At 41.7% G+C, this 24,771-nt stretch overlaps 1 protein-coding gene across 1 annotated transcript in view; it reads right to left on the bottom strand.

Moving 5' to 3' along the window:
- Positions 1-1,686: 1,686 nt before the first annotated feature.
- Positions 1,687-24,771, bottom strand: part of PPFIA1 (PTPRF interacting protein alpha 1) — a 48,715-nt gene continuing 25,630 nt past the window's right edge. The window contains exons 12-29 of the mRNA XM_054390444.1: positions 23,655-23,734; positions 23,292-23,424; positions 22,454-22,677; positions 21,834-22,068; positions 18,992-19,021; positions 18,097-18,216; positions 17,162-17,297; positions 16,332-16,425; positions 10,038-10,119; positions 9,735-9,935; positions 8,852-8,914; positions 8,285-8,311; positions 6,477-6,652; positions 6,021-6,118; positions 5,690-5,865; positions 5,083-5,151; positions 2,972-3,137; positions 1,687-1,745 (exon numbers count right to left, since the gene is read on the bottom strand). Of these exons, the coding sequence (XP_054246419.1) occupies positions 1,687-1,745; positions 2,972-3,137; positions 5,083-5,151; positions 5,690-5,865; positions 6,021-6,118; positions 6,477-6,652; positions 8,285-8,311; positions 8,852-8,914; positions 9,735-9,935; positions 10,038-10,119; positions 16,332-16,425; positions 17,162-17,297; positions 18,097-18,216; positions 18,992-19,021; positions 21,834-22,068; positions 22,454-22,677; positions 23,292-23,424; positions 23,655-23,734 (2,169 nt within the window). The remainder of the gene's footprint in view (positions 1,746-2,971; positions 3,138-5,082; positions 5,152-5,689; positions 5,866-6,020; positions 6,119-6,476; positions 6,653-8,284; positions 8,312-8,851; positions 8,915-9,734; positions 9,936-10,037; positions 10,120-16,331; positions 16,426-17,161; positions 17,298-18,096; positions 18,217-18,991; positions 19,022-21,833; positions 22,069-22,453; positions 22,678-23,291; positions 23,425-23,654; positions 23,735-24,771) is intronic.

Genomic DNA, 24,771 nt, shown 5'->3' with positions numbered 1-24,771 from the left:
TCCTTTTCACCTTCAGTTTCAGTATTAAAAAAACAATGGTAATTACAGTAACTGCATAATTTACAACCCCCCTATATTACTCATAGGGACATATACATACAAGCATTACAGTACATTCAGTTGGAAAGACTAACATTAGAATTAAAAAAAAAAAAATCAGCAATGATTTGATTTGTAGACTGAATAAAAACAGAAAAAAGTAAGCAACTATATAAATGAGAAGTCACATAAATATAAGAAACATTTAGATTCTAAAATATTTTCTCTATAGTACTCATGAATTTATTTGCTAATTAAAAACTCTGTAATAAAATATCTCCAAGTGTCCATTTCACAAGTATTAACAGGTTAAGGGTTCCAAATGTTCCAAATGCTGCATATCACCGGTAGAAATAGTGTGGGTAAACTGAAAACAACAACACACACAGGGGGGAAAACAAAAACAACACACAAGAGAAGAAAAAAAAAGCCATTAGCAGCTTTTCAAAAGATGAATTCAGTTGCTCACAGACAGCTCAGCAGTGCAGCAGTCATGCAGCACATCATTGCCATGCCACAACGTCAACAGTTTTATTGCCTTCTGTAATCTCCAGCTGCAATGCCAAGTAAAGAACAAGGTCAAATCTCTGCTGCCTAGAGTTTTATCCTAAATCATCTGACTATACCAAAAAAAAAAAAAAAAAATCAGAGTGGGGAGGTCTTAGGGATAGGAAAACTTCAAACTTATTCAAACTAAAAACCCTCTAAGGTAGCCCCTGAGATTGTAAACAGACAGATCCATGAGCCAAGTTGCTGTGTGCAAGAGTTCCCCTTCTCAGCAGCTCATATACAGAACTCTTCAGAACTGAACCTGGATATGCACAAATGTTCAGCACTGGAAGAAAAGGCAGCCAGGACATGAGCTGCTAGGAATGCTGCTGGTGAACAGCAGGAAAGGAGCTCTAAGCAGACAAGATTGGCAACATACAACCCATGGAAGGTACCGGGAAGAGCAAGTATCAGTGGATTTGTTTGGTAAAATCCAGTATAGTGTATATTTAGTTTTCAGATGTCTCTGCAAACCCACAGAAATACTGTTCCATGAGAAATACAGCAGAGACTGCATTCCACATTCAATACTGCTGTTAGAAAGCTGCCTTTTGCTGTCAGCACAGGTCACACCTGCCCACATCTAAGCTGCAGGTTGCTTAGGCTGCCTGGGCAGATTCAGCTATCACAGCAGCATGAAGTATCCAAGGGCTGGAAAACTATGCAATTATCCCTGTCACCATCCAACAGGAAGCATATTGGTGTAAGACAGCTTTGACCAAGCAAAAACTCTGCAAGGCCAATCATCTGAACTGCAGTGTCACACTACATTCTTTGCCTAGGTTTGCTCCCTTCTCCCAGCTTTCCCCAAGATGCTTCATCCAGCCTTTAGTTTCAGCACTTTCTACACAGCCATTCAGCACAGGAGCTTTGGCAGGCTGTTTAAAACAACCTCTCCAAAGAGCACAATCCCTACAACAGTAAATATTTCATTATAGGAAATCACCTCTGGGATTTCAATAGAACAACTAACTCTGAAAACCTCAAAGAGCTTTAGAAGTGCAGAAACGCAGAGTATCATTAATACACCCCACCTTTTATTTCACAAACAGCTGCTTTACTACCATACCTATCAACTTTACTCACCAGGAGAAGGCTTTAACAGGAGTAGGTTCTTACTGTAGCAGAATCCAATCTTTGTGTTCCTGATACACTGCCTATTCCAAGAAGCATGGGAAGACATGCAGAACACAGCATGCATGTTAGTTCTCAAAACAAAAAAACCCAACCCCCAAACAAATCACCACAGCAATGGGATCACAGCTATGGTACTCACCCCACTTTTAAGGTTAAAAGTTACAAAAGCAGAATTGTTTTACAGTTTATGTATTATCCACTTCCAGTTGCAGTGGCTAGCAAAAAGAATGCTAAAAAAGCCTGGCTGCCAACTAGCACACCAAAACTGACAGAGGGAATTCCACAAGTAATTGATTTCCTGTTTTATAGAGTCCAGGCCCTTTCCTGGTTTACAACATGGTAAAAAGGAAAGGGTTTTACATGGCAAACCCCTTCACTTTCATTGACATATATTGCCATGTGAATTCTGGAAACTATATTGTGCTAATGACCATGTTAAAGTTTAAAACAATGCTTTAGAGAGCAACATCAGATGCAAAGGTTGCTTCTTGGAGCTTTACTCCTCAATACAATCTTTAGAACCCATGACAATTTTGACAGACTATGCTGAAGTTCCCATCCTCTCCTAATGCGTTTCACTTTCCATTTATTATTTGTTTTGTAAAACAAATTCAAGCAAGTGTTTATTCTCATGGTACTACAGAGACTGGTTAGAAACAGGCAAGACACCCCACATGACAGGTGATGAAATTCCTCTTCCAGGTGGGGGTTTTGGGGGGCTTGTTTGTTGTGGTTGGTTTTACTCTATACCTCTATGTGCACACAGGCACACCTATCAGAGATCAAGCAGACAGCAATGACTGATCAATACTTAAATGTCCACTGCAGGGGGGCACTGCACCTTTCATTCAAGTTTTAATCATCTCAAAGCTATCTGAGGGAGAGTGCTCAGACCACTTTTGAATGCATTTTCTAAGTGAGATTTATGTTGCTCCAATTGCTGCTAATTAGAACTCATGCATGTTGTGATTAAAAGCCTTCTACTGAAATGTGAGTTTATTCTCCTAGTTTAACATAAATTGATTTCTAACCAAAACACTCATTTGCTCATTCCAATGGAATAAAAGAACTCCCTACCTAGTACAGCTACCTGAAATTCAAAAAGCATTTCATGGTTAAACACAGTGTTATACAAAACCATGCAGGCAGATGTTTTTATGCAGCAAAAAAAGGTAATTTCAACTTAATTCCTCTGGAATCTCAAGCAAAGAAGTCAATCATGCTTAAAAGAGTACAAAATGAATACCATCAATCTGCATCTTCTTTGGCTGCATAGAGGGTGAAGACATCGAGGTTGTAACTCTGAAATTTGCAGGAAGAGTCTCTGCTGATCCAGCAGCTAAACCTCTTATGTCCTTTGGTCTAAACTTCTTTCTCCATGAAGGTGCTCTCCTAAAGCTCTTATCATCATCCTGTTACATTGATAAACATCATTAATGATTGAAATGGAGAATTGATACTGACATTACAAGGATTACTGACAACTGGAAATAACTTTATCGGCACTGAACGAGTTAATGTTCAGAACGGTTCAGGTCCAGCAGCAGAGGTCTTCATTTGCCACAGCCTGTTTGCTAGTGTAGGCCTCTCACCTCAGTCACTATGGAAATTCATGTGCTAGGCACATTTAGGAAAGCATTTTGTGCTTTGAGTGTTTGCATTCCATGATTTGCAGTAATTTGGAAGTGCTCCATCACTTGTTCTGGGAGGATGTGAGGAGTGGAGCAGATCATAAAAGCTGCTTTGGCAACACTGACACAAAAGCTCCATTTGAATTGCTTTTAACCTTACAGGAATGATGATACAGCCTTGTGCCTTCTCATGCTACACAGTACAGGAAGTGACAGTGAGAGGGGAAAAAAGTGCAGTAAATACTACAGTGCTGTGCAGGGCTTTGCCTAAGCACTTGGGCTGCCCCCCCCAGGTGAATTTCCCCCATTAACACAGCTGTACCTCTGAGGTGCCCTTCCACTTCAGCAATCCAACACTGCTCTTACTAAATACAACAGGTAAAACACGTTTAGCAGAGTCCTTGGGCATCTCCACTTGCCAGCTTCACCTGTACAAATACTTCAATCCCCCGAATGCCATTTTATCTAAAATTCATCCCCTTTTAGAATGAAGAGACAAGTGCCTGTGTTATTTGACACTGTCTTCCCGATCAAACTGCCCTGTGCCACTAGAACAGAGCAAGCAGCTGTTCCCTCAAAGCTCCTTCTCTTGCACTTTGACATCACTAAGGGAAAATGGCTCAGAAAACCACAACAGCTGCTTTCTGGTGATGTCATTAAAACCTTACTGGTTTTAAGATGTATACTGGAAAACATCTCTGCCATGATGTGCCACAGAAGGTTGCAACAAGTCCATGAGGCAAGAGAGAACCACAAACTCAATCCAGATCTGTCATAGCAGCCTCCTTCCTCAGCACACTTGTGTGTGCTTCACCTCACTGAGCCAAAACCAGTTTAAATCAGCACTTTCCCACTTCCCCTGGCCTCTTCCTCATGCTAGGCAAATATTGTAGACTGGTTCCTTGACCTGGTTAACCACATGAGGTTAACCCCTTAGTCTGAACCACTTTTTCCTGCATGTGCTGCCACAAACCCCCCTCAGTACCAAAGAGGAGGCAGCACAGTTAGGAGGCTCTTGGGGAAGCAATGGCAGCTTGAAACTGTTCACTGAGTTACAGCAGAACTACTTGAGAAGTGCAGGACAGATCTCCTTTATGCTATGGGTTACAGGATCTACCTCTAAGTTTCACATCTGGTTTAGTTGTTTTATACTCAGGACTTGTGATTGTTTTCATGCACTGTAAGATCACAGACTGATAGAGGTCCCCTGGATGTGCTGATGGACTTTTGGGCTTCTTGGCCTGGAGAGGACTGAGGGGGGACCTTATCAGTCCTTACAAATACCTAAAGGGTGGGTGTCAGGAGTATGGTGTCCAGAAACTGGACAAGAGGTAAGAGGCACAAAGTTGAACATAAGAAGCTCCATCTAAATATGAGGAGGAATTTCTTTACTTTGAGGGTGGGGAAGCACTGGAGAAAGCTGCCCAGAGAGGTGGTGGAGTTTCCATCTCTGGAGTCATTCAAAACCCACCTGGACCCCATTGTGTGCAACCTGCTGTAGGTGAACCTGCTCTGGGGCAGGGGGGTTGGTCTGGATGATTTCCAGGTCTCTTCCACATCCCATCATTCTGTGATTCAAAATCATCTTACAGAAATAGCTCCTTTCAGAAATTCTTTGAGATTACTGTCACTATTCTGTCAACAGCTTAAAGACCTTAAATTCTTTCAGTTAGTTCCAATAAAGTTCCCAGGACCACAATATGGGCCAACAACTCAAGTAACTTACTTCATCAAGTCTTCTGTCAGTGCCCATAGCAAGAAGGTTATTAAATTCCCTCTCCAGAAGAGCACGAGCCTGAAGTTTATAATACAAAAGAAATGGGAATTAATTCTAAAAGATTAGTAACTAGTAATCTACAGTCACTTCTAAAACTTAACATAACCCAAACTGTTTAATACCTCCTTAGCAGTTGTGACTTTCTCAAGATTTAAGGAAGCTTTAACAGCTCTCCCTTCCTTTCACTGTGACACAGAGTCATCATTTCTGGCTCAAACAATTACTTTGGAATAAAAACTTGCCTCCCACAAAAGCTGAGTTTCACACTGGTGTGAAAATGGGCTAAAAGGAAAACATTATTTTGTTCAAGCAAATTTATCAAGCGGAATTGTTACTAATCATCAGAAAACAGAAGAAAAATCATAGTTCTATGTTTTTCCTCTTATAAGATACTGAACAACTTCCTGTGTCTATGTCTCTAGAGCTGGGGGTCCCACGTCTCTGGGGGTCCTAAGTCATGCACTTAACTAGCAATAAAACCAATCAGTTCCATTTGTAACCTTCCCAGAGGAGAACAAAACTCCTATGGGCCACAGAGTGACTGCTTGTTGCTTACCTGTGTGTTCTGAGTGGGGATCTGCAGTAAGAGAGCTAATGCATTGTAATCAAAGGATTCATCTAAGGCCACAAGTGCACCATGAACTCCACTCTCTATAAGGTTATTGGCATATTCTTTAAGACCAATGGACACTACCCAGTGGATCATTCTTTCGTTGCTCCAGACAAGGACATCTGTGGAGAAAGCAAAGTTGCCCAATTAAAATTCCTTCCTCCAGTGCCTTTTTTTTTTTTGGTGAAATGTTATTGGTGTTATTTTTAAACACATTTTGGAAGCAGATCAGGGACAACACACAAGAATCAGACCAGGGTGAAGACAATGCACTAACCCTTAATTTCATTCTGGCTTTCTTCTCTTTTTCTTTCAAGTTCTTTCCTATCATAATTCAGCCTCCGCAGGCACATAATTCCACACTGGAAACTGTTCCTGTCCAAAAAAATATTAGGAAAACCAACAATCAGACACTGGTGACAGCACGAGAGGAAATGGCCTCAAACTGTGCCAGAAGAGGTTTAGATTGGAGATGAAGAAAAATTTCTCTGCTGCAAGAGTGGTAAGGGATTGGAACAGGATGCCAAGGGAGGTGGGTGGAGTCCCCTGGAGATGTTCCAGAAACCTGTGGCCATGGCACTTCGGGACATGGTTTGATGGCCACGGTGGTGGTGGTTTGACTGTTCAACTTGGTGATCTTGAAGGGCTTTTCCAAGCCAAATAATTCTATGGTTCTGTGACAATGGAGAGCTTTCCTGTGCGTGAGGTCTCTCGCTCACTCCAAGGCCCTCACCTGTGAAAGCTGTCCACCATCTTGAGCTGCCCACGCAGGTCCTTCTTAGTCAAGTGATCCAGCATGCGAGCGTCCACCAGGCACTCCATGAAGTAGCTGCGGTACTGTGGCAGCCCCAGGCTCGGCAGCCACTCATTGCCAATCCACTCGTGGTTCATATCACCATATGCTAATGTCTGGTGGGAAAAGAGTAAGGAACAAACTTTTCAAAGGGTGAAATAAGAGAGAAAAGCTTTTTTTAGGTTAGATGACAAAGAAAGAAGTAAAACAGTGCCTACCTAATGCTGAGCAAATAGAAACGCTGAACACTTACACAGGGAGGGATGTTCCCTAAAGGCCAAGTTTGGATATTCAGATCAGCAAGCAAAACTGCCTCCATTTATTACATGGGCAAGAGTATAAAAGAGTGTGCAATATGTATAACAAGACTAAGCTCTACTGTTCTGCTAGCACAAGCAGGAGCTTTGTTTTGATACAAATCCTGTATCCCTAGAGAGCAGGGCAGGGATTCTCATTTTCCACAAGTATATATTTCAGGTATCTAAAGAACAATTGCAGGCATTCTTTTGTTTGTTTTGTTTTTTTAAGTACACTTTTCAGAAAGCAATCCCAATCAAATAGCAGAAAGTCAAACCCCACTGCTGTAGAACAAGCAATTCTAAGTGCTAGCCCTTATCCTAAGCCCCAACCCCCCTTTCACTGCAGGCATTTCTTAAAGAAATGCATCTGCTCATTCCTTCAGCAACAAAACCCAGCAGCTCTTCTTTTTCTAGTCAAGGGTAATAACTCATTTTCACTGTGCAATTAAACACCAAAAGCTTTCTCCTCTAGGAGGAAGCTTCTGCCAGCCGGGAGCAGTTCCATGTGGCAGTACACTCCTGCCAGCCAGGAGCAGTGCATTCCTGCCAGCCATCGCTAGGTAGCAGCCACAGAGCCTGCTACAGCCAGGAGATAAGCTGTGACTGTTACCCATGACAACATGTGTCTCAGGTGGAGTTAATGGGACCTCAAAGAGGTTTTAGCTGGAGGGCAGCTGAGCAAGAAGAGACTGTAGTGTCCAAGGATACAGGTCACAGGCAAAGCCTCGCTTTTGTTTAAAGCCCTGTATAAAATGCTTGACTACCTCAATGCCTGAAAATACAATTAGGATTTGTCACCACTTTAAGGGAAAACAATTAATCAAGGAGGATTACAGAATTAGAGCACAGAAAGCTGCTTAGCTCTCTAGGCTTGCTAGATCTTGGAGCACACCTGTGATGGTGGCCAGCTTGTACAGGGACTTTCCATACAGAGCAAATATTTCACTTAGACTTCTGGCTTCCCAGAGTCACCTCCACCAAAACACTCCCCACTTGGTGTCATGAAATTGCTTTTAACATTTGATCTATTCAATGCAGACTACAACAATGCTTACTAAGAAAGAGCAACTACAATGAGGTGACTCAAACTAGAGGACATAATTTGGAAAGCTAGTGACAATAAAGACTTCTGAATATTCTTCTCCTAAGAGCCTTGTTATTAAACACTCTAGGAACAGTTTTTCTGTCATGTACTATGTAAGACAGTGTGTTACAAATTTGCAATGATGAACCACCAAATCTAGAAAACATTAAAATATGTAAATCACTTAAATATAGAAGTCTAGCTTTCAGTATGTGTGATACAGAGAGAAGCCTGTAGTTCCCCCCTTCCCAAACCCCAAGCCACACCAAGAGTCACTAAAAGACATTAAAGAAAACTCAGCTTCTTTCATGCTCTAATTATTGTGACAGTTTACACAGTCTAGAATATTACAGAAAGTTTCCAACCTGAGCCCAGCTTCCCTCCTCATCTTCCTGTTAGGTGGTTAGAAAAGCAAAAGAACACAAAAGCATTAGTATTTAAGTTTAGTAAGGAGATCACAGTTAGAGATGCACTGCAAAGCTCTAAGTCTACTGCATACCAAACCAAATCCTAGCTAAAGCAAGCAGCATGCATGTGGAAAAAATATATATATATATGCAAGGCACTCATTTTCATTTGAGAGGTTGAAAACCCCATCAACTGATTAAGTTTTCTGGAGAGGAGAGGTTTCCACAGAAACAATTCATTTTGTCTATGAGCTAATCAAATCAGAGATCCATTTCCCAGACTGGAAAGAGCTTTGGCTGCAATCTGATCAGTGTTGATTTCCCACCACCCAGCTTTGCAAAGGAAAAAAAAAAAAATTAAAACTCAAAATGCAGGTTACAAGGTTAGTGACTAGAAGTAGCAATGATCCAGAATTTAAATTAATTAATTTAAGAAAGAAAAAAAGACCAAAAGCAGGTGATTCAAATGCTCAAGAAGTGTGCAAAGCACTCTAAGGAAGAGAAGTGGCAACGCTCTCAACTAACCGTTTGTTGCGTGGCTGTAAGATTTTCCATCTCTTCATGTGTTACCCAGACATTTCCCGTGGTCTAAAATGACCCCAAGGGAAGCAATCCCATCCAGTGAAAGGAAAGCAGTAACAAGGAGGAAAGGGTGCAGAACAGGTAAGCAATGGTACATATGAGGAGCAGGCACGGGCAAAAGCAATGGTTTCTGAGCTCTTACAGGTCTGGCTGCCGGCAGCACTAGCGTGGAATCAAAGCCTATTAACATGGATCACCTTGCTTCAAAGATATTACCAACACTGACTGTGATAAATGGCTTACACTGAGGTAATTAATGGGCAAACATTTGACTCTGCTCTAAGCTGAAAAATGCACTTGCAGCCTAGGAACATCATCTCAGCAGTAACTTGAGATGCAGGGCAGACACAAGAAGGAGCTCACCCTAAGTGTCCAGATTCATTGTGGTGTAGGGATGCAGGAGCAGTGCTGCTTGATATGGCCTGAATCAGTATTTGGAATTAATGGCCTTAGACATGGCTTAGGAGAGCCTCCACCTATTTTACAAGTTTCTGTATGCACATGTACTGCATCTGTACTGTAAATCCTTTAGAGGCCAAAGGATGAAGCAAGCAACATGTAGTCTGTGAATACTTTGAGTTACACCCTTACACTGAGCCACACCCCTCAGGCCCTTCAAGGTAGTTATCCCTTTATGTCATTTTCATGGAAGGACGAACTACCTCACACCAAGCTGGGGTGCCCACACCCCACACCAAGCTGGGAGTGTCCCTCTACTGTGTAATGTTTTGTGGAGTGCAGATGTTCTCAGTGACAGGTTTACAGTAACATTCTGGGACATTCTAATGGCTCTAGAAGCTGCTGAATGCTGGATCCCTCTCCTTACCGTCCTTGAGGTGGGAGGGGCAGAAGGGCTGGTCAGTGACATGATCTCCTGAATGGCTAGCCTGAGCTTCAGCCTGTGCAGAGGGTTGCTGATGCCAATCTCCCGCTGGATCTCGGTGTCAGACAGGGCTGACATGATGGCACCGCTCTTCACGTTGGCTCGGCAAGCTGCCACGTACCAGGCTGGCATCCCAACCCACAGCTGGAACACACAGGAAAGAAGTGAGCAGGATCTGGAAACTATTCCCAGCTCCAAGCCCTTGCACATCAAGGGAGGCATCATTTATGTCAGGGGGCTACTCACCTCCAACCACACGACCACAGTAGGTCCATCCCACTGTGCAAAAGGCAAACCTTGTCTTCTGGCCTCCTCTAGCAGCTCATGCCTGCAATTAGAGAGGAGTTATTAATGACAAGGAAACTAATTGTAAGTAGATGTTACAATTTAAACACTGCATTCAAATCACTCTCTTATTTCCAACACTTAGCTTGCTGCCATTCTCACACTTCTATGATATTCTCATCTAAGGCACGCACAGCACACAGGCAAGGACTAGTGAGGGGCAGAAACTGGAGAGGAAATTTCAGAGTGGCAGACATGGGGGATCTTGCCTTTCAGAAACCTGTGCCTGAAACTGCCACTGACACACTAAACCAACCCTGCCAACACCAGTGGGGATGTCAAACTCATCTGTCAGTCAGAATCTCAGTTGCTGCCACATGCAGATTTGAAACCTCCGGAATGTTTGAGTACATCACATGTTCCTGCCATCAAAATGGGACTGCCCAGCAGGCTGTTAAGGATGGAAATGGGGACAGTAACCATTTAATGGCGAATTTCAGTCTGCAGCAGTGAGCCTGTCAGAATTTCAGGCACAGCTTCAGACACTCATCAGATTCAGAGCACCATGCTTTGGCAATTACATTCTGAAAGGCTATGCACTGAAACCCAGCTTTCACCTCCTCTGACAACACCATTTCCTTTGTCACTCTGAAACAGAAGAGACTACAGTTCAACACTGACAATTCAGTGTACAAAATCCCTAGAAATAGCTGTCAAAGAGGGTCTGATAAACCAAGAAACGAATCCTAGTGTTGCAGGTATCAGCCTACAAAGTTGCTTGGGTGTATCTATCTGGAAAAAATGCTTATCTAAGCTGCCTTGGAAAGCCAGTTAGAGATTGTTACATCTCCACTCACTCTCCTCTGAAATTCAGCAAAACCAACTTCACCTAACTAGACACTTCTTACTGGCTTCTATGTTCAGTTTTATCTGGAAGGGTAGAGTTAAGAAGATAAGCAACAATGGAATAGTTTCAAAATCCTGTGTTATGTATAAATCGTTTTCTCACAATTTAAAACAATCTCCCTGCATTCAGAACTGTGTAGTTGATTAGACCTAAGGTTATCAAATATTTAGAAGTTACAGGTATTAAAAACCTCCCACACAAGGATTTACTGACAGACTCACAGCTTTTTGTTAGCAGTACAAAACAGTGTTCAGCTCTTTGTTTCATGCTAGCATACCTGGGATCCTCGTGCTGGCAGAGGACTAAATATAGCAAAATAATCAATGAAGTAATAAATATCCTAGCAACTGGTTTAGCAACAGGTAGCACTTCACCACCTGCACGCCAGCACATTTGCATTGCTCTAGGAAAAAATTCCCAATACTTTTATCCTAATTAATTAGCTAAAATGTACTGCCCAGGCAATAAAAAAGGGGAGGCAAGAAGGAAGTGCCAGGTAAGTGGTGACAAAAATCATTCTAACATACCCATTATCAGACCTAACAATTAAGATGGAAATAGTGTTCAGCTGTTAGCAGCTCAGCAGCCAGATTTTTCTAAACAAAGAGAAGTCCATAAAACCAATAAACATTTCCATTTCCCCCAAGGATCTGCTTCTTTCTAAATGAGGAACAAAGGAGATTGTATTTCCCTGCTACTGCAGAACTCCACATTAATCCCACAATTCTGAACACATTCCATTGTGCTTCATTTTGTTTAAAGACTGAAGAAAGAGGGGGGAAAAAAAATCAATTAATAAGACATTAAAAAAATAATGCTTGGTGAGAACAGAATAAAATGCTGAATACTGTATTAACAGAAAGGAATGCAATGCTTTTGCCATGTAGGTTAACTACAAAATTGGTGTCTCTGTCTTCCTTTATGGTGGTTGTGGTAGCATGGCCATGCCCATTTGTCATGAAAGGGCATAGGCATGCCCAAAATAGCCTCTGGTTTGACTAGGATGCCCCCAGAAGAGCATTATCACTGCCTCCCCCTCAGCTTATAAAGCCACTGGGGTATTGTGTGGAAGTCAGGGAACTGCAGGGTAATTTTTGGTGTCTTTCCAAGTCTCCTTTTCTGCTCCAGGTTAACTGCGACACATCAAATCCTTCGGAGAGGAGCAGTGCAGGGAACACATCAAAAGTATAAGGAGAGGTCATGAGGCAAACTTTAAAGTCATGGTCGTGTTGCATGCAGAAAATAATTGCATGGCCAGGAAGAGATGTTATGTGATGGAGGCAAAGATGTGGAAACAGAAAAAAAACCAAAAGAAAAATGTTTATGAGATAACTTTTTGCAGAAATCATTCAATGGATCTGAAGAGGAATGCAGCCATAAAGTGGAAAATTAATTATAGAATTTGTTCATGTGCAAGCAGAGACCAAAAGCTTTCTTGCATAGGAAATCATTAAACTGAAAGCTCAAGACATGGCACAGGCACAAAACATCACACAGAAAAATTCAAAGGCAGCTGCACTTTCACCTGCAAGTGATGCCTCCCTGGCCTTTTCTTATAGCAGAGAACTTTCCTCTTCCAACAATCCCCTTCCAGCTCCACCAAAACCTTCCTACACTCCAGCAATACATGACCAGATGATACAAAGATAACAAGTGATATATCACTTGTGTTTCACAAGTTATCCAACTACACCACTTAAGAAGGGGGTGCAAAATCCACTTTCTTTGTGAGGAAAAATATACTGCAGCAGCACTGGTAGAGTTAACAGCTGGTACAAAGCTGGCACCAGGAAGGATGAAAGAATGTCAGAGGAGTAGCTGGCTACCAGAATAACTCTTAGGTGACAAAACCATGGGATAGATACATTCAGAAGTAATAAAAAGTTGGCTGAACATCACTTTGAACAGAGACCAAAAGCACTGCTGCAAGAGGGAAGCACCTGCTGTTACAGTGAAAAGGCATCTAATGCCTGTGTGGAGAACAAAGAAACTGTGGTCATGTGGGATGAGAAATGATGTTGAACCTGGGGGTGTTCAGTGTAGCAGTGAACACACCAGAGCCTTCAAAGACCACGTGAACTACTAGCATCTAGCACAGCTCTTGGCAGGCAAGCACAGGCTAACCTCACAAGAGAAATAAGCAGCCTGGGGCACCGTCACCTTGTCACTGGACTAACACAGCATGGGAATAGATAAATCCAGAGCTTGCAGCCAAAGGGCAAGGTTGTATCCAAGATTTCTTGGATAGAACCAAAAATAACAGATTTGGAAGAAGCTGAGGGTAGAAAACACACTGCAAAGAAGGTGGTGAAGAGAGTGAAATGCCAGAGTTGCAAGGTGTAAGAACTGGAAGGGAACTGCAGTGAAACACCAGATGAAAAGAAACCAGTATGAGACAGAACACCAGGGGAAAGTTACCATCACTAGAGACTGAGTTCAGGTCTGTAATCAACTTTTTTTTTTTTTAAGGAAAAATCACCTTAAATTTAGGGTTGCCTTCCTTTTTGATTAATACAGTATTAAGTTTGTTGTCTTGCACACAGAAAAGCACAGAGTCATGGCAAACACTGTCAACAGCACAGCTCACAAAGATGAGCAAAACACTAAAACCAACTGAAATGCAACAAATAGAAGGTTTGACACAAATACATCTACCCTGGCAACAAACTGCCACAAATACACACACACAATCTATCTGTATCTATACACACACACACTAGTGCTAAACAACTTACAAGCCCCAACTACAAAACTAATTCCATCTAAGTAGGGGTTAGTATCTGCATGACAAAAATTGACACCATCCACAATTAAGAAAAGACACTGAACTAGACTAGACAGGACTGGATTTCTTTCAGCAACACATCTGCACAGTAAGTTCTTTTGAATTCCAGATCTCTGCTCAGAATTAGACTTTTTGGAGAAGAGTTACAGCTTTTAATGTATTGCTAAAGATCAGGATGGCATTTAGCATCATTTCACCACAACCCTAACAACAAACAAACAAACTTACCCTGATTTTCTACCACATCAAATGGGAAACAAAAAAGGAAAATGAAACAATGAAGGAAAAATATAAAACTAAGATTAAACTGAGCTCAAAAGGCATACAAACACCAGGCAGAGTGCACTGTAATTCAACTCTATAACGATAATAGGGTTTTGTTAGTAAAGACTCTGAGCACTGCCCTGAGCCTGTTTGGGTGCATGCATGCAGAAATCAGAAAGACAAACAGATAAAGATTAGAGACACCTAGAAAGAGAAATGGCTGCTGTTGCTCCAAGCATGCAGGTAACAGGAATTCTTTGTACTGAACATGGGAAGAGTCAGCCTCAACTATTGGTTTCAATCCCACTCTGCTCCAGAATCAAAGTGAAAAGCAATGCAGAGCAGCTTTACCACTTGTTCTGTAATGAACATCTCAAGAAGGCAGCAAGGGAACTTTCACACTTTGTGGTAATATTGCTTCCTATGCTCAGCACACCTGGCAGAACTCCAACAGCTGGATTATACAACCTTGCTGGCATTTTTGAATGCTAAGATTTGCTTCTCTCAGAAGCTCCCAGGGCCCAGCTGCTGCTCTCAGCAGGACACACATCTTCATCCACAGGCCTGTTTCATACCCACTCCCAGTGAAACATCTGAGTCACAGAGACCCTCTGGAAAATAAGCACACATCCACAGCAGCCAGGCTATGTGGGTTCAAACTGCAAGCTTTTGTCTAACACAGATTTGCCTTTGAAGCAGCCATGAGGTGTGCAGGACGTAAGGCACTGCAAGTCCCCTTTGGAAAAGCAGAAGGTGTGCAGCAATATCTTATCTGCAAGTGCCTTTTTGGTGTTTATTAAAGACAGCACAGACTGCTTTACCCTAGGATGCAATTTGTTGCTGATATTGAGAAAGCTCTGTACTGTTCAAAGAACAGACCTATCACTATGTAGATATCACCAGACTACAACTCCTTCCTCAGTCAAGATGTGGTGTGGCTTTAAAGCTCTGGAGAGAAGGCAAAATACCAGATCATTGTAACTTAAGACTGCCTTCAGTGGAGCAGGCTGAAGAAAAACAGCTGAGTGTTCTGTTACACAAACAAACCCACATTCCATTCTGACTCCTTAAACCAACACACTGCTGGTTTTCATTAGCAGTCACCAGGCATTATTTGTTAAGAGCTTATGTACTGCAAGAAATCTCTTGCAAAGAGAAAATTAACACTCTTTGCAACATTCCCTGTTCTGTCTTCAAAAGGCCAGTAAGAAAAGGCAAAAACAGTGTCTAATCTTGGCCACCTTTTTTTGACACAGAGTAAAATGACCTCAATAGAACAGAAGCAATGAAAGTTCAAGGTATATGGCTCAGCTTTGGGTGGAAAAATGCAAAGAATGCCAGATCCTACTCAGAAATTTCAGTGCTTCCTGTATTACCATATAAGTAAGCATCAAGTCAGGATTTCTACTAGCAGCAATATCTTGTTTTTCACTTATGACTGTAGTCTTTGCTTAGTCTCTTCCAAATCTGGGAACAACAAATCATGTACTAGACACTCAGAAGTTGAATTGCAAACTAAAGATTTTTTTTTTGACACACTAAGAACATTCTCATGGCTAGGAAATGGTAACTGCCTACCTGAAAGGTGCCATAAAAATGGGAAATAGTCACAATTTATACAAAAAGAGGAATCCAGGGTTATATGATACAAGGTAAAAAAGATTTCAGCTGTTAAAATGTATGGCAGAATGTCAGGACAACCTTAAACAGAAGTGAAAACAGTGAACACAGCAGCAGCCTGCAGCTGCAATACAAGACTTTGAGAGTCACTGACTAGATAGGAACCAGAAATAGCTTAACAGAGGGATGTCTGCACAGAACATCTCCTGCTTTCACTGCCAACTCTTCCATGCTCTGAGCACAACAGTCAAAGCCAACTTTGGGAAATCTTCCCAATGAATTAAATCTAAAGTAGCAGGTATTAAATCTAACAGATCTGGGAGGGAAGTTTGATAAGAGTCAGCTTTTGCATCTGAGGTTTTTTATTCCAGTATTTCAACATGAAGTTCTCAGCTCTGAAATACATTTCCAACTCACCATCATCTATCCTATCATGAGTGTTCTGGAAAAAGCAGTTCAAAAAACCCAAAACCCAGCTATTCTACAGAGGCTTATTAGCCATAGCACCAGACTAGACAAAAATATAAGAAAACCAAAACAAACAAACAAAAAAAAGAAACCAAGAAAACAAAACCAGCAAAACAAAAAAATGTAAGAAAACAAAAGCAAACCAAGAAAGCCTCCACATTTTAACCAAAACAATACTTTCACAGAAGATTTTAAATATTTGGTAACTTACTTTTTCTGCATTTTCCTGTTTTTTTCTGCCTGACCTCCAAGCTTGCTGAGACCTAATGCATCCTGAGAAGCACTGTCTGCTTCTCCCATGCCAGCTACAAGAAAAACCACAAAGCCAAAGTCAGTCTTGTTATCTTCGCAGATTTGGTTAGTTGCAACTCTAAAAATCACTGCTGTGTTCCTGAGCAGATGTGCTTCATCCTTTGCCATGTTACTGCTGAGGAATGCACACAGCTGAACCTCGGAACACATCTAGCACTCAGTTTTTGAGTTGAATTCGTCCATCAAGATGAGGTACAAAAAGGCAGATTGGGATGGACTCAAATAGGTGCTGTCTAAAACCAGCTGGCATCACACAGAGAATCTCATGTTTAAACCACCAGTAAGATGAATTCTCAGTGTCCCCATATCACTCATGGTGGTGTCAATGTCAGGGCTATTGCTTTATGCAAACAATTACACAAGAAAGGTAACCACAGCATTTGCTGAGCTAGTTAATTTCAACAGAGCTCCTTCAGGAGCAAAGTGAAGAGGGAACTATCCGTGTCAATAACAACAAAAGCCTCCTGCACTTCTGAGATACAGCAGAAGTTTTGGCTTCACAGAACAAGCCCTAACACCTCCATAGGGTTCAATAACCAGGCTAGGGGAGACCAAAGGACAGGTGGAACTTGCATCCTGCCCTCACAAAAAGACCTACCAGAAGATGTGGTGGCGCTAGGTCCGAAACATCAGCATCAACACAATCAGTGACAGATATGCCCACACTGACACAGACATCAAAGAGGGCAAAAAGCAGGGCAGACCAACCTTGGCCTAGTGTTTCCTTGCTGGTTTGTCCAGGTCGTCCCTTCTCTTTCTTGCCAAACAAGCGGCCGATAGAGGATTTGATCCCCTTCTTCTTGGGGGCTTTATGAAGGGAATCTTGGCTACTGTTACTGCTACTGGGGTTACTTATTTGCCCATCCTGTGAGCCTGTTGAACTTGAAAAAAAAAGAGTCATAAAGGAGCACCTGTACAAGAAATTCACTGGCGTAGCAGTTCAGGTTTTTGTGAGTCAAAGGCTCAGTAACTCACAGGCAACAACTTCAGCCTTGAATGAGTCATGAAAAGAAACAGGTCCACTAACACACATGACACTAAGCAGAAAAAAAAATAAAACAAAACAGTGCAAACAACTACATCAGGCAAGAAAGGAAGGCACAGAATAGTTATACCCTTGAGCATGGAACTACAAGTAAGTTCTTTAAGAAACAAGACTAGAAGTGCTTAAAGCACACTGCAGAGGTTAAAACCACAGCACAAGTCACTGGCAAGTTGAGGCAGACAACAGAAGCTTGAAACACTGGAGTGGAGTCCATCCCAGATGCTTAGGCACTCTGAGAAGAACATCTGCAAATCAAAATTATGGCAATTTCGCAAGTGATTTCTGAATGTATAGCTAAAATTCCAGTCTGTGAAAGAACACTAGAATTGCAGATCCTGCATTTCCAAAGCAGACTTAATGCAGCCTTTGAGGAGCAGGAGAATTCTTTGCATAAAGGCTTTTCTGACCATAATCAACACCTCTGTTCTTCCTGTCTGTGGAACAGTCCCCCATTTCTGTGGTCACACTCCTATTTCTGAGAAACTCTTCAACAGCTACACTAAGATCCTAAAGGCTGACCAGCTTGGCAGTGTTAAGATTTCATTCTGATAACCTGAAATGCTCAGCTGCTGTTCCCAGCTACTTACTTCCTTATGTCCCTGATATCTTCATGGCTCACTGTGTGCAGAGCTCCTTTCTGGACTCTGTCCAGACGCAAAGAGCGAGGTGAAGAAGGCGGGGATGTCTCACATTTGATTGTGGTTTTATCATCTCGTACCTCTTCTAAAGAAGCTGGAGACTAAAGGAAAAGGAGAAGTTGAGAAATGCTAGAACCAATGCTACAAGAAATACTGAAAAGGAAAATCCATTCTTTAGTGATAAAGGAATACTCTCACCCTTACCATTCTGCAGTTCCCTATTTTTTGACTTCTTTTTGGATTTTCTGTACCTTTACGGCAAACTATCTACATTTCAGTCTTAGCTAGGGAAATGACTAAGCAGCACTAATCTTTTATTCATACACAGAGCTAAGAACTTCAGTCGTGTTCAGCACCATAAAACTTGACTTGGGAATACACCTGAAGCATCAGTTTCAGCAAGTGCAGAGACAGAAAACCAGAGTCCTGTGAAAAGGCAGCATCTTGATTCTTACTCCTCATGTTTAGGCAATCATTAGCAAGATCACCAACTCCATAGTCAGTTCCTAAGCACTTGTGGCTGTGGCTTATCTCAAAGTTTGAGTAAGAGACTTATTTCTGTACAGAGGTCTGTCAAAACAGATCTTTAAAGCTAAATGTTTGTTTTTTAATCAAAATTGCAAACAGTGGTTACAAACAGAAAGCAGCACAACAGTCCCCACAGCAGCAAAAGAGCAGACAAACAAACAAATGCACAAAACCAAACTACACTGATGTTAAGAGGGTAAAGCATGTGACATTTAAGGTCAGAGAGCGTTTCATCTTGCTGTATCAGAGAGCTGCCCTGCAAAGGCTTTCTTTAATTTCCTGGTATCTATTAATGAGTTTGGGGACAGGAGAACACGAAGGGGCACATCAGTAAATAAAGATTTTTACCTTTCTACGGTGTTTCCTTAAATCACTAGGCTGATAGATGCATGCAAAGAAAAAACATTTGGAGAAGCTGTATTTATTGTAAACTGTAGCACAGACTGAAACAACTAGCACAGACAAAACATGTTAGGGAGAATATCATTAACAATTACAGCAATGGCACACAGAGGTACAGAGTAGGAAGCACTCTTCATATCAGATTACTTAAATGTGTCCCTGAAGAGGGGAAAAGGAAGAAAAAAAAATAATCCAGACTTATAGTTATCTGCAGAAGTACCGTAGATATCTGAATGTATGGGCACCAGAGGCACATCAGCATACAACAGCTGCATTCCCTTCAGCAAGGGAAACAGGAGGTGTGAGGTGCTGCTTTTGGAAAGTGAGAGGATTTCCATCCTTGTGTCAAGGACTTGCCTTGAGCTGTATAACCTCCACATAGCCACGGCAGGCTGTGAGGTGTCTTTCTCACACCTCAGCCATTTTTGCAGTAGTCTCCTAAACAGTATAAAAAGCAGCCCCACTTTCATCACTGTGAAAGAGTGCCAGCAGTTGCTGAGTTCTGTGCAGTAGCAGTATCCTGTTCCTTATACTGAGATTCAAGTGCTGGAATGTTTGAGCCAAGAGTCTACCACTGGCTTTATTTTACCCTCCATCCACTCCAGAATCTACTGTATCTCACTTTCTAGGTACTGCTCACCTCTGCCTGTGCACAGAGCAAGGCAGCAACCCTGAGCTACATAAACAAGTTACCAAGTTATTCAGATGGATACTGACAAAGCTTAATTTAGATTATTTGTTTAATAGTGATCATTGCATTTGGCAGCAAATTACTTAAAAATTAAGTCAGTCTCCTGTGAAGTTGGAGAATGATTTGTTGCTTCCCTCCCACAGTGAGAGCTTTTATCATGTTTTAATGTAGAATACATGCAAACTATGCAGCACTACTGGCGAAGCTTTGTTCCATCTGGCCACAGAGTATTATGGTAATAAACCCTAAGTTCACACAATCATAGAAGGGTTTGTGTTGGAAGGGACCTTTAAAGATCATCCAGTCCCTCCCTAAGCACAGCCAACTCGTCTTTCCCTTGCTGGATCTTTCATCTGTTACGTTTTACAATCCATAAAAACAAAGATGTTTACCATATGGAATGAAAACTGTCTACAAGCCCTGTTCAAGAGAGCCACAAGTTTCACAATGTATCATGTTGATGCTCTGTAATTACCATTAATCACAAGAGGTTTCAGCTAACTGAACTGCCTAACATCATGACTGCAGGTAACACTGAGGTGATTTGCCTACACAGCCAGAAACTAATACACCTTTCTGTTCAAGCATTTTCAAAAGCCCTAAGAACTCATTCAGTTTGGTAATTCATAATAGCTGTTCCAGAAGTTTCCAGAAAGCTCACTCTAAATCCTGAAGCCTAGCTTCTTGCTTGCATGTACAAAACCATCAGGCAAACGCAAGGGGTAGATCAAGTGCCTTGAATTCACACAGCACAGTTCACTTTGCTGCAGTTACACTGGATTTTAACACAAAACACACATTCTTCTGAGGCAGTGGTCAAGACAGTAGCTACTTACATTTAGATAGAGTTTTCTGGAAGAGAAGTACTTAGCTTAGCTACCTATTGCTGTGAAGCATGGGAATATAAAGCACTCTGTATTTTGAAATGTGTTGGTTTCATGTCAGAGCAGTGTGCCTGGCCCTGCATATATGGCCATAGCTACCTGAATGATTTGATTTTCATTCAAGAAAGGCAAAATGGTTCCTTTTTATGAAAAAATAGGACTCTTTGGTACATGGTGCATTCATTTTAAAAAGCCAGCAGAAGTCCTTGGCTGACATACTTGTTTTCAAGCACTGCTGTAACAGACCTCTCTGAGCCAAGTCAGTCATTTCTAGTCCCCTTGCCCTCAGTGATGATAGAATTCCTTGTTTACTGATTGATGTAGTATGGGCATGATAAGCACAGTAACCCAAGCCTGTAAGGTGTAGCAAGTCCAGTGCTGCATGTACAACTAGCAAGTGAAGTTCCAAATGCAGATGTAAACCTGGACACAAGGCAAGGTACATGTGACTAACCAGAGAAAGAGCTTCTCCTGGAGAGTGCTTGCAAACAAACACCTGGATCCAAGAGACATCCCAAATCTGAGGAACTCTTTGGTTTGCTTAATATTTATGTATAAGCTAGACAGTGGAAGACTTTAATCCTGTTTTCAAAGACAGGTTTAAATGCACAAAGCAGCTCCTAGGAGAAGCTTTTCCAAGCAGTCATATGTGTGTCCAAAAAATGGATCTCTCTCTTTCTCTGTTCACTGAACTGCTAAGCCCAAGCTGTTACTTCATCAGCTACTGCATCTAACAGATGCTTCTTTACCTACCAGTCTTCATGGGCTAAATGAGACACTAGCACTCATTGAAACAGTTGTTCCAGCCTTCAAGACTAATACAATATATGCAAATCGATTTTAGCTGAATATTTAATGGAATAGTGGACTCCTAAAAATCAAGTTTAAAGCAGAGGGAGAAACGGGTTGCTGTACCAGGGTTTGAAAAGAAAACACTATTTTCTTGTAGGAAGAGGAGTCAGATGAGGGACCATAACAACAGGAGGAATAATTAGGCATGAGATGCTGACCAAATAATAGACTTGAGCTCTGAATGTTTTTCCTAAGCATTATGACTGTATCTGACACCTTTTACAGAAGTTGAAAGGAAGCAGTAGAAAAACCTAGAGAGGAAAAATACAGGTGAGTAAGAAGGAGAGGAAGGGGAAATCAAACAACCCATTTCCTACAGAATAGGAGCACCTCTGGAAAACACAAGCCAGTGGATACTTACCAGGGTCATGATCCCCAGCCTGTCCACTTCCCGGGCCGGACTGTGCGGGATCCGCCGCGGGGTGGAGCGGCCACTGCCAGGCGGGGAGGAACCTGCAAGGGAGCTGCCGGCATAGGGGGCAGGGATGGAGCTCATGGACCGGAAGCGGCCATGGGCATCCAAACTTCCACTCCCCACTCTGCTCTCAATCTCCTCTGCACGCTGCTCTGTGTTCTCCTTTTCTTCTTGTATAAGTCTACAAGAAAGCAAAGTTTCAGGGGAAGGTGCGAAGGCAAGCACCATCTGAGTAGGATGGCACCAGGAAGAAGTGGCAACTCAGACAAAACAGCCTAAACACCTGACACACTTAAGTTGTCTCCTCCAGCCTGAAAAAAAGTAGTAAACACCACTGCTACTGCCACTGAACAGGGGTTTCTCTCAAACTAAAATTTCATAATCCCCTCCATGAATGGGACTGAGGACAAAGAACCTGAAAAGAACGCTTAGGTATCAGCAACTAGCTCCTTTGTCAGCCCACCTCCAGGAATGTGCATCCACCACTCTAAGTAATCACACCAAAAGCATTTCCAGTGTCACAGAAACTCATTTTTATCAAAACCTCAACAGCAGACAGACCATACCTAATCTCTTTGTTGATTGCATCCAACTGCTCTTGAAGCATTATGGCCAAAGTCTGAGCATCAGCTTGACCACTTGGTGACAGCAGATCAACTGAACTGAAGATGGTTTCCCTGTCATCCTCCACATCAGAAACATCCACATCACTTTCAAATGCTTGTGCCACATTGGCCAACACACTTGCTTGCTGGGCTCGCTCCCAGTCCTGCTCATTTAGAGTTTGAACCTAAGAGAATTAAAAGAAAAAAAAAAATTAAAAAATATATTCTGACTCAAATGGGAAAACCAAACCATTTCTACTGTCTCTCAAAATGTTTTAAATAGTTCATAAATCAAAGTCCACTTACATGCTGAATGCATCCATCAAGGCAGCAGTGTTTAGAGAAAAGTAAGAAAAAAAAGCTAAAATGCAGAAAACTTTGCATCTTGCAACGAGGTTGAATTTTTTCAATGGACAGCCTCAGTGACTAAATGCCAACATCACATATCTGGGCTAATTCACAGTAGACTTTTGCTAGAAAATCCAATGAGAACTTTGTGCCATGAAAGGCACTTGAAAGGGCTCACAAAACAGCACCATGTTCATGTACACACACAGAAGCAGGACTGGTTTGAATTAGAGTTCAGTCTTATCACACTCAAAACAACTTGGACTTCAAAATCCCAATTTTGCAATTCTTTGCTAACAAAGACCAGCAGCTGTGCCTTAGCACAGCAGGATGTGCACACTCTAGCAGTTTATTGCTGTGTATCCCTAGTCTAACCACTCCTTGCAATAGGTTAGTCTCATCTAAGGTAATTTGTTGCCAAAGCTTTGTTTCCATGTTAGCTTTCTGTTACCTTTGAAGGTTCATCTCTGAGAGCTGCCAAACGTCCCTTCTGAGGACGCCTTAACACTGACGAGGTGCTGTAGGAGTCTGCATGACTGTCAGCCACAGATGAAGATGTCAGAGGGTACCTAAAATCTGGTCTGCTGGAACATGAAGAAACATGAAGGTAGAGAGGACAGGGAAAACAAACCAAGAAGGCCAGCCAAATGATTCCTCCTTTTTTAAGCAGTGTAAAAACTGCTTTACCTGCTCCCCAAGGAATATGCTTTATAGCTGTGACTAAAGTATTTGCAGTCACAACAGTGCAAATTGCATCTAGCAAAGTGACTTGACAGAAATTATTAAAAACTAAGCTACAGTTAAGTGCTGGTACCTATGATGAAGTGATGTGGCTCTGAGTCTCACTTGGTCATTTTCAGCCCTTAATGCTTCAACGTTTAACACCAGTTGATCCTGTAAAAGTGAACAGATAAAATACTTAACATGCTTTAAAAAAAAAAAAAAAACACAACCAAAGACTGTTCTATAAACTGCCATTTAGGGGGTTGGTCTCATTTTTATGAAAGTCAGAAATAAGAGACTTTTAAAAGATCCCCTTTTGATGGCATAAACCAAAAAATGCTTAAATGATTTTTACTACACACAGCACAGCACCAGCACAAAAGGGCATCCAAGAATAAGTCTGCTGCCCCTCTACACTGACTTTAGGTAAGGACTATACATTTTAAAACAGTTACTAAACAAAATTCACTTCTTACTAACTTCTCTATAATTAAGTAGTAATGTTTAATAAGAAACAAGATTTTTCAAGCTCTGTGCACAAAAGGCTCTAAATGCATTCACGTTAAGCTTAGACATTTTTATGTGCTCTAGAAACTCAGAATTGAACACCAGAGAAATCCAATGAAAGAGAAAAGAAGGCACGACTAATAAAAGTGGCAGCTGCTGAACATCTGTGACTGGTGTGAAAACTGCTGGTCTCCACATACACAAACTCAAAGCATATTCTGCAAAATTCTCTGCATGCCTGCTTCATTTTATTACAGAAGCACAGCCTCTGACATTTGGCCTTGCTGCTTACTGGAATGTTTAGTGAGAAGGAATCTACCTGGATTTAACAGGCACTAACAAGGATTCTTCCACAACAGACAACATGACCACAAAGTCAATTGCCACTGCTTAAGGTTGAGAAGACCTGAAAGGTCCCACCACTTTTATTCAAGAAGGGAACTTGTCAGCTCTACGACAAGCTGAACACCAGACATCTGCTATTGAAAGGGAACAGCCAAGGCTAATAAATATTTCTCTCCCTGACCCCCAGTTCTTAAAAGTTTACAATGGTTCTTATTAGTCAAACATTGCATGGCACCCAATGCTTTAAGAAAAAAATACCAAACTTCACAAGTATTGCTTTTTAGTGTCATAGAGCAGTATAAAAATTCTGCTCAAGTTTGGCAAACTGCCACCCTACCCAGGCACTTTATGCTCAG

The sequence above is a fragment of the Indicator indicator genome, chromosome 21 (genome assembly GCF_027791375.1).
Source record: "Indicator indicator isolate 239-I01 chromosome 21, UM_Iind_1.1, whole genome shotgun sequence".
Taxonomy (NCBI): Eukaryota; Metazoa; Chordata; class Aves; order Piciformes; family Indicatoridae; genus Indicator; species Indicator indicator.
This window is presented reverse-complemented; position numbering and strand designations above follow the sequence as displayed.